The sequence below is a fragment of the Watersipora subatra genome, chromosome 5 (genome assembly GCF_963576615.1).
Source record: "Watersipora subatra chromosome 5, tzWatSuba1.1, whole genome shotgun sequence".
Taxonomy (NCBI): Eukaryota; Metazoa; Bryozoa; class Gymnolaemata; order Cheilostomatida; family Watersiporidae; genus Watersipora; species Watersipora subatra.
The window spans coordinates 53326744-53337559 of NC_088712.1; the positions used below are offsets into that span (position 1 = coordinate 53326744).

Below are 10816 nucleotides of genomic sequence, written 5' to 3' on the forward strand. Positions count from 1 at the left end.
GAGAAACAAAAAAAAGGTTATGCGATTGCATCAGATAACTAAAAAAAAAGTGTTATCTCATAGTTACTCGAAGTCTCTCGGCATGCTCAGACGAAATATCTCATCAGCACCACCTAAAATCAGATTAATCGCATATAAGACCTTATGTCGACCAAAAATGGAGTTTGCTCTTGAGGTATGGGACCCGAGCGAAAAGAAATGTGTACAATTGCTTGAAATGGTCCAGAACAAGGCAACGCGTTTTATAAGTAATTTGAGGGGAAGGGAGGGAGTCACACAGGAAAAAGAACAGATGGGCCTTGTGACTTTGGAAGAACGTAGACAGGTCCAAAGGGTTAAAACTTTACATACTATTATAAAATCAACAGGCCCATCTTTGAAGGAATTAAACGATTTTATTGACACTTGTTTTAAAGATGATCATCCACAAACTCGAGCCAAATCCAAGGGACAACCTTTGGCTATTTCTAGTAACCGTGATAAATTTTTAAATAGTTTTATACTAAGAACCACTCGCGAACTTAGAATTTAATCATTTTTTACCAATTGATCTTGATGGTCTCCCCTTCCGCCTCGGGGCGGTCTAGAGGCTCTACTTTAACATGAACATGAAGTATCTAACTAGACAAGGAAGCAATTACAATGCACTGAAACCAGAAAGACTTACATATCATATTTACTCACAAGTATCTCTGACACACAAATGATAATGATCTAGTGTTCAGGCAATTCACAACAATAAAAGAATTATAATATGTCACATAATTATGGATACACGTAACTACAATTACAAAGAGTGTGAGTTTATATTTAAACTGTCAGACCTACACTTTTTGTCTGTGGTCGACTTATGTTAGCCATTACATATTTTAGCAAAGGGATATTTAATTTTATCACATATTTTGCACATTTATGAAATTAACAATTAATACCAGCTAAGCTTGAATACCACACTAACAGATTAACATGGAAGCTATTGATGCTACCAAGTTCCATAAGACATTTAAAATGCGATAATATATCTTTTTTGTCATGGCGCTTGTATTATGATTTTGGTTTACAACAGATGTCAAAGCTATTATTAGATTTTGCAGCTTTTTACATGACAGGCTGCAATCGTGTGTGTCCTTACAAGTAATTGGTTTTGTTCTTTTATGTAAATAAATGGTTTTTTTGTCATCAGTTACTCTAGTTTGGCAAAAGCCTTTGTGAAACAACTTTTCAAAATCTTGTTCTTTGTTAAATTGGCTGATAACATTACAAGGGAACAAAGTTTCGAAAACATCTGTTGAAAAATCTAACATGCTAAATAGACGATTTCAATCTGTTTGCACCTTAGATACAGGTGACTCTCTGCCTGAAGTACTAACACCACAAGTTTCAGACACCAGCTTTATGGAGATTACAAAAAATGGAGTACAGAAACTTTTGAACAGCATAAAAATTATTAAGGCAGGAGGTTCAGACAACATTAATAGGATTACTCTCAAGACTTTGTCAGACTTTGCTCAACCACTTTTAAAAATTTGTAAATGTTCCATGAAAATTGCAAGACTCCCATTAGTATGGAAACGTGCCAAGGTTGCACCAATATATAAAAAAGGTTCTAAGCACGATCCGGTTAACTATAGACCTGTGTACTTGACTAGTATTTGTTGTAAGCTGTTGGAGCACACTGTTCGTTCTCCCATAAAGGCCCATCTTGATAAACATAACATACTTACAGATGTTCAACATGGTTTTCATGCTAAAAGATATTGTAAGACACAGCTCATTTGCACAATGGATGATTGGACAAAGAATTTTGAAGGAAATATGGTAACAGAAATAATAGTATTAGATTTTTCAAAAGCCTTTGATTGTGTACACCTTTGAAAATGGGTATAAAAACTATCAATTATGGAATATACCAAGAAATAATAAAATGAGTGGCATTTGTTTGGCAGATAGAACACAGTTAGTTGAGATTGGGGCATGTTGTGTCTGTCACCTCCGGAGTTTCGCAGGGCACAATTTTTGGTTTGTTGTTGTTTTTACTTTTTATCAATGACTTACCTGATATCATTAAATTTTTGTGTAAAATTTTTGCTGATGATGCTCTAGTGTATGTTACACAAGATAAAACCACTACGCTGCAACAATATTTAAACTCTCTTGAATTGAATTTTGGGCCAAACTTTGGCAGATAAAATGTAATCCACAAAAGTGTCACCATCACTCTGCTAGCAAGTCACCCCTGTTGACTGATACAAATAATCTTTTCAAGTTATGTAATCAATGTTTTTAAAGTGTGACTGTCAATAACAAGAAAGATTGCTTACACTTCATTGGTAAGACCTGGTCTTCAGTATGGCTGCATAGTTTGGGACTCTCACCGAAAAAAGTACATAATGAGTTCCGCTGTAAGTTTTACCCCCTCGGAGGGTCTTTTGCAGAAAATTTTAAACTGAACTAAACACTGTGTTTCAGTTGGGGTATTTTAGTCAATCAGCTGATGTGAGTACACAAAAAGGGTAGTTTGTGATCATAATACAGCTAACTGCAAGATATTTAGTTTGTCCTCGTAACCGTATACACAGGTACTGTGGGAAATACTACAAGTGCTTTTACAGTTGGACCAGGAGGTGAAAATGTGAATTAATTGCCTCTGCCTGATCATATAGCAATAAAGCAGATCTATCCTAACAAACCCACAAAGTGTCATGTCCAAATAACTTAGCTTTCGCTTCGGTCATGAATAAGTATGAATTTTAAAAAATCTGCTATTTGGCATTTTGTTTTCATCGTAATTGTTTTAATCTTTTCTCCGCTTTAAATATTGCGGAAAGCTAGCTTGTCTTATTTTATACCAAAGCATGTGACCAGCCTTTTAGGTGTCCTGAATGTTTAGGAAGAAGTTACCAAGATGACAAGTGTTGTGATACCAAAGTATATTACGGGCTTTGTGAATCCTCGTGTGCTGAGAAGATGGAGAGTTGGGATCAGGGCTAGGCTGCCTGACCACTATCGACAGCGGATGTACAAGGTTTGACAACCATATCAAAATCACCCATCTATGATACCCATCTAACGATATATATTTATTTACCAGCATGTATTTTTATATTTATATATATTTTATATATGTTTATATGATAACTTGTTCACTTCTATGTTTAGTTAAGACATCGTTACTATCTGTATTTATTTTCAAGTTAACTGCACTGCATAGGTAGCTGTGTACAGACAGTGAGTGAGATACAGTGTGTTCTCTAGATGGAAGAGGATAACCAAGAAGGTCGAGCTACTCCGGTACACTATGAAAATGAGTCAGGTATTTGGAAGCCTGGTCGTTATAAGGACACGTTGGTGCCAGTCCAAAATCGTCCAATCCCTGTTATATATCCTGCCGAGGCTGATCTAGGCTTGTGGGGTGGAGAGGGCATCGTGAAGGGTTTTGTGAAGAGACGTGAAACTGCTCCCAGGTTAGCCTGATAAATTGATTTTGATGTTAGCGTGCACACAAAGCATGCTCTCCGATATATGGGTTATTCATGCTGTGAAGTTATTAGGCATTTACCGATTAAAATATCGAGATACAACACCGGTGTGCTGAGATGTTCCTACTTATTGCTGTATTTTTATCTGGCTTTTTGAGCTAAAAACTTTGCCATAGTTTGATATTAATGTAGTGTTTTGGTGGACTTCAGAATTAGTCTCTTGGACAAGGCATTAGGGCAGTAAGCTGTGATCAAAGCTAGCCACTCTAATTTGGTTACAAGTTGTCATGGTTACATTATTATCTGGCGCTGCTCTGCCAATGATGTATTGCCATTCACTGTCCAATAAAAGTGTGTGACCATGAACAAATAGCAGTATTGTGACGCGGAGGGATTTGATTTGCCGCACCTAAAAACCTGGGGGTGCTTTGTAGTTTTTTGCAATATTATGGGGTGTGTTCGCACCTATCTCTGCCTTTCATCCGTATCTCATACCGTTATCTCAAATTATAAATATATTTCAACCCAATAGAACATTTTCATAACAATTGGAATGAGAGTAGCTACTGAATCATCTCATCTCCTAGCAAAAGTAAATGCATCGTATTCCAGCTCATAACAGGTGACCTCTCTATTCCTAATACTGCCCCGATTTGAGCACCTGTCACTGCCTGCTACAGGGCACCTAAGATGTGGATGCCTCGGCTAAGAAAAGCTGTGCTGTACAGTGAGATTCTAGACAAGCACATGAGTATAACTGTCACGGAGTCTGCTCTCCTGCTCATAGAGGATGCATATGGATTGGATAACTACATACTGCAGGTGTGCTACAGACACGCTAGGCCGTGCAATAGTCAGTCATACCAGCGCTTGATAAGCATACCTCATAGGTAATGGTCAGTCTAGTCTGCACAATGAGGAACTTTTGCGTGCAGTAGCCTATGCTCAGACTGTCCTGCAAGTTTGTAAGATTAGCGTTGAGATGGTCGCTTTGACTCAATCTGATTAGTTAATAGAAAGAGTTTACAGTAAATCAAAAATAGAATAATGGATCTGATCCACCGAGTTTCACTAAAAACTAACTCCATCTAGATACTGGTCCAGATATTTTCATCTTGAAAGTTTATTGTTCATTTTTTACAAAACTTACAAATAAGATATAAATCCATTTATCTGTTAGTATTTAAAAAAGTGAAATGTATTTAATTTTTATTTAATTATGTAATATTAGCAAATTACACTGTAATCTTAGGCTGAACTAAGAACTTGTAGTATATTTGTTAGTGTGGTAGGCTAAGGTAATATTACTATGATTAGTAATAGTGATCAGTGCGGGTGTATTTGCGTGTGTGTGTATCTGTGTACGTGTGTGTGCGTGCGTGCGTGTGTGTGTGCGTCTGTGTGTGTGTGTGTGTGTGCGTCTGTGTAAGTGTGCGTGTAAGTGTGCGTGTAAGTGTGCGTGTGTGTCTGTGTGTGTGTACGTGTGTCTGTGTGCGTGTGTATGCGGGTCTGTGTACATGTGGGAGTGTTAGTCCGCATAAATGCTATACATTTCCCTATTCATTTTTGGTTGATTTTATTCAAGCTTCACACACAGACATGCTCTGTGCCTTCTGCCAGGTTGCTAGAATATTTGTTTTTAAAACTCCACCTGCTTCCTGTGAACCAGCCTCTGAAGCACCCTCCTGCTGTCTGTTTAACAGGAAATGAAAGAACCATCGCTGAGTTTACTGCTAGTCTCCAGTTAAAAGAATGTGCAGTTGGGGTTGCTAACGTTAATTGAGTAGTTGCCTTCTCAATCTCCCTTTTTGCTTTCAAGGTTAGATAATCCTAACAAATCTGTGTAAGGCAACATAGCCTACCAATGTATGTACAGTTATGTGCATAAAATTAGTGAGGGTGTGAAACTGAAAGTTCAGAGCATAAGCTATTATCTTCTTAGAAAAGATTTACAGCAATATTAATCTCCTTGTTTTACTATTTTGTACTTAGCTTAGGTTATTTGTCTGCTTCAAATGTAACTGTAATGGCAAACCTTGTAATCCAACCAATTGAGAATGTGAATGTCCTTGAGAAACTTTGCTTAATATACAGGGTTTCACAACTCCTTGCTTTTTGCTTGTAAAACTACCTTAGCTGTATCACTTGTATCATCTCATGTATTCATATTTGGTGTATCACATGTTTATAAATAGTTTTTTTATTTCACACACGAATGGTCTTATCATAGTAGTCTATGAGCTGTTTGTCAGCGTTTCTGCAGCATTAATACAGATTTTAAAAATAACAATACGTATGTGATGGCTGGTATGCAAAGCGAGTAGTTTTTGTTTATATCTATGCAGATGAAAATACCGTAAATGAATTTCTATTTCCTAATTCGGGCTGCTATATGAGAGTATAGCAGCCCGAATCGCTGCCTATATAGCTGCCAAATTTGATTTGGGCTGCTATATGAGAGTTGTCTCATCTCCACTCTATGGGAGTTGTTTTATTTCCACTATATAAAAGCTGTCTCATCTTTACTATATAGGAGTTGTCTCATCTCCACAACGTTGCAAAATACTTTTTTCTTAAAGATTTTAAGCTCATCAGCTATTAAATATTGACTTCCGGGTGTCTATTTATGAAGAAACCATGACTCATGAACCATCATTACAATATACACTCAATTTGCAATAATCCACTGGTAGACAATTCTCGTAGTGTTTAGACTACCTCACAATCTGCCCTCGACATACTCTCTCCCATACTCAGTCATATAGAAGGCAGTGGTTAACATAGCTACATCTTCAAGATAATGTTATTATTATTTAGGACTAGATTTGTATGAGTTGCAGAGGATTTACAAACTTACCAAGATAGTAAAGATGATCAATAGAGAATTTATTTAACATTTTGCGGTTAAAACGTTATGTTGTTATTAATTTGTGAAATAACCATTGTCAGGCTATCAGCTGAAAGTCTAACTATGCGACAATCAGTCATGCCACAAGTAGAGATTTGGTGCGCTCATCAATTGTTCGTTGTTATGTATCTTGTTATGCTAGTACAAACCTCATTAGAGCATGTTCAGGTGCAGATTTATTATACTAGTATTTTGTAGCAACCACTCGCAGAGTAATTGTGTTGGATTCATGGTACACAAGCTTTCTACTTAGTTAATTGTTTTTGACCTTACGTATACAACATAAACTCAGTTGGACAATAGCCTGAGTTCCACAATAAAGGCCTAACTAAAATTATCTAGCAATTCTACCAAAATTTTTTTGGTTCTGTGCTTATGTGATGTACATTCAGTAAGTCTTTTCAGACGCCAGAGGTTGACTTCCATTCTAATTTGGCCCTCAAACTGAAGGCTAAGATGTTGGAGACACTGATGGACAAATCACTTTACCCCAATGACCAAGCCAAGCGTGAAAAAGTGAGTTGTTATCATATAATTTATATCGGCCTACCTTTCCCTAAAGCTTAATCATAATTACAGGTCAACTCTTTTGTACATAGATTGATGTCAGAGCATTGTCTACTCCTCGCCTCCACCTTCTTGGCTGATCGTTGTAACCAGGTTCACGTTTGTTTGTCAACTTGGCACCGTGTTTGTTATTTGTTAGGCCATGTTCAGGTAAAGCAATCTATTAACACCGTGTTGTTAAACATGAACTGTCTCAAAATTTTTGTAGATTTTTATCAATTGCCATTGTTTTTTATGTTTGAGGTGGTCTGACTGCCAGGATGTTTCAAAATTAAAATCGACAAAACTTCATTGCAGTTAAAATACTCTGATCAAGTCGAAATGAGATTATAATGTCTATAGTTGCAAAGAGACCGACAGAATAGAGACGAGTATGCTGCAACTTAAACACAATAGCCGATATCAACTATAGCAACGATAGCTAGTGACGTTATTTTGCACGTATTTTTATTCTGAGAATTTTAATCTCGATCAAGTTTTTATCAATTTTAAGTATGAAACATCCCGGCAATCAGTTCACCTCAAACATCAAAAATAATGGCAAATGATGATTCTACATAAAAGACTGCTTAATAACCCGGTGTTAACAGATTGTTTCTCCACGACATAGCCAAACAGGACCTTTAAGGCTGTGTTTACTTTTTATATCACTCTACATTAATATTTAATATAACTCGAGTAAATACCTGAACTGATTATGAAACTGTCTCAAGTAGGTTGAGTTGTTGGCATACAACACAATATTGTATTTAGTCAACATAACTAACCTGTATGGGGCCATAATCTAGAATACAAGTGCTATTAGTAAACATTCACCACTTTTGTGTGACATGCTACAAGTTCATTTGGAGAAACAGTTCTGATGCGAGTGTAGTCTGCTTATATACCAGTTCTCAGTTTCTTATCTGCTCTTTGATATGGTAGCTCAGGTGTCACAGAGCAAGTAATATGTACATGATCAGTACTGTTAGACCTGGAGTAGATCGGTTTCTGAACTCAAGTATCCGGTAATAGTAGTTGTCTCCATCTTTTTGTTCCGTTGGACGAAAAAGGAGCTAACATCTTCATTGCTAGAAGCTTGGTTTCGAATTTTAAAAAATTTGGTGATGCTTGACTCGTGGCAGTTCCTTTTACTAGTGAGACCTTTTTAAACTGATTACTGCAAGCTTAGGCCTACATTGTGTAATTTTACACGAACCCGCCGTTAGCACAAATGACCGCAGCAATGTCCCGTCTCAAGGTCGCAGTCGCTAGACTTCACTCGGACAGTGTCATTGTGTAACTCTTACGTTATGATGTCTGACTTGGCACCAACAACAAACAAATCCGGTTTCAATTCTCCAGGCAGTTAATAAATAATTTAATTGTTTTTAGAATGTATCCTAGGTGGATATGAGAGAGTGCTCTTTGTTTTCAACCTTGTTGCGCTGGAATGCACTTGCTGCGTTACTTTATTTACAACTGCGAAGGTAATCTAAGACAGCCGTTAGGATAATTGCATTGCCGATTACAGATATACAATAAATACAAGCGGTATGTGACGTACTCTAGGGAGGAGATTGAATGGTTAGGCCTCTCCGAGCAGGAAGCCATTGCCAAACAGGAAGCTATTGAAAAAAAACAAGCCAAGTCCCGCCCACTCAAAGAAATCTTCGCTGAACAACATTTGAAAGATTGTAAGTCATAGCTTATTATAGCGCCTTGTTGCATCTTGGCAGCGTTGGCTGCTGTTTTTAGTTCAGACTTCATAAAACGAGAAAATTGTGAGGAATATTTAAATATGAACTTATGCAAAACTTGAGTAGATTTTATCAGTTTTGACTGTTTTATCATTTGTGATTGTCGTTGATGTTTGAGGTGATCTGACTGCCAGGTTGTTTCATGATTAGAATCGACAAGTAATTATGGGACTATTTTTCTGCGGAGCATTTTCACCACGATGAAGGTTTGTCTATTTTAATCTTAAAACATCCTGACAATCAGATCACCTCAAACATCTAAAACAACCGCAAATGGTAGAAAAATACCGATATGTTCGAATGTAATAAAGTCTACTAAAGTTTTGTGTAAGTCCATTTCTAAACATTGCCTTGGCGGAGATGGTGTGAATACGGGCAGACGCGTCTCGAGTTTCATCAATGACCTACAAGTAGTTGAGCGAGCTGAACTCCTATAAAAGAATTATTACAATATTACAGATGTTATTGGCTCAATTATGTATTTTTGATTATATTCATTCGATAATTCATTTAGGATAAAATAGGTTGAGCTGTTCTTTATATGGCCAGTAACTGGCTGGTTCCAGATGTGAAGTTATTTCCCCAACTCTCCGAGTGGTCTTGTTGCCTCTCACTTTCCATTCCACTGATTTGTGAGTCATGTGTTCACCGATAAAAATTTTGCACCAAGTTAAAATTTTGTACCAAATGTTAAAGTGGTTTCATATGCTGTAAATTTAATATTATATAGTAATTAAATTTATATGAACAGGGGAACAGTTGACATGTTTTTGAGTGCAATATTAATTTGCACTCGATTGAGTCTGTCTCAAGTCTGCACTTATAAATGCAGTGTTCACTACACCATAGTACTGTTGACCTACATGTTTAGCTCCCATATTTGCTTGCTGTTTTACTGTTTGAGGCATAGCAAAAGTGGACTTATAAATCATTAGTGTTTCCATACAAACTTTCGTAATAACTAACTTCTCGTAAGGAGTTGTCTATCCATAGTCCTTCTCATCTTGCAAATACTGCTTCAGTCAAGAACCTTCCAATTGTTGATTAGCCATTAATGTCAAACTTTTCTACAGCAAGCATTGTAACTACTGAGGAAGGCTTGGCATACCATCTAGGTTATATGAGCTAGAAGCCACATGCATTGAATACATACAATGTCAGTATATTTGCTAACGTACATCACTGTGTTTCTTAGTTATATGTTAACATGCCCTGATGTATGTTGTAGTGAAATTGCTAATATGCTCTGTTGTATGTTGTAAACATAATGATAATATGCTTCAGTATGTAGTCATATATAATGACAACATGCCTCAGTATCTAGTGATATATAATGATAACATGCCTCGGTATGTAGTGATATATAATGATAACATGCCTCAGTATGTGGTGATATATAATGACAACATGCCTCGGTATGTAGTAATATATAATGATAACATGCCTCAGTGTGTAGTGATATATAATGATAACATGCCTCAATATGTAGTGATATATAATGATAACATGCCTCAGTGTGTAGTGATATATAATGATAACATGCCTCAGTATGTAGTGATATGTATTGATAACATGCCTCGGTATGTAGTGATATACAATGATAACATGCCTCAGTATGTAGTGATATATAATGATAACATGCCTCAGTATGTAGTGATATATAATGACAACATGCCTCAGTATGTAGTGATATAAATGATAACATGCCTCAGCATGTAGCGATACATGTTGTAGTGACAGAGAAAGAGAAAGAGTTGACACTGCCACAAAAAGATAACACGCCGGTCGAGTCCCAGTCTGAACCCGCACCTTCTACGTTTAGTAGACTTACTTCTTGGGGAAAGAAAAGGTGACCAAATCAAAGCCCTTAGCTTGAGCCACAGTTTGAGGACCCTAGTCTTTAAATATGTGTAGGAGCAATTCTTCTCCTCGCTCAGAGGTAGCGAGAAAGGTTATAGGTGTGGGTTAGTCATGTTTTTCAATTGTGTAGGCTATTGTGATTCTTGCAACTTTTGCATTAGTTCAAAGGTCGCAATGTCACTTTTTAGCTGAAGTTTGTCAAAAACTGTTTTATAAATCAACTGGTTACATAATGTATAGAAGAATAAAGATGAAGACAGGCT

The 10816-nt window shown here is 36.8% G+C and overlaps 1 protein-coding gene across 1 annotated transcript; it reads left to right on the top strand.

Annotated features, from left to right (window-relative positions):
- Window positions 1-2894: 2894 nt before the first annotated feature.
- Window positions 2895-10816, top strand: LOC137396596 (large ribosomal subunit protein bL28m-like). Its single transcript, XM_068082910.1, has 6 exons — window positions 2895-3025; window positions 3256-3464; window positions 4160-4301; window positions 6793-6903; window positions 8468-8630; window positions 10428-10816. Exons 1-6 carry the CDS (start codon window positions 2906-2908, stop codon window positions 10544-10546), a joined length of 864 nt encoding a protein of 287 aa, XP_067939011.1. The 5' UTR covers window positions 2895-2905; the 3' UTR covers window positions 10547-10816.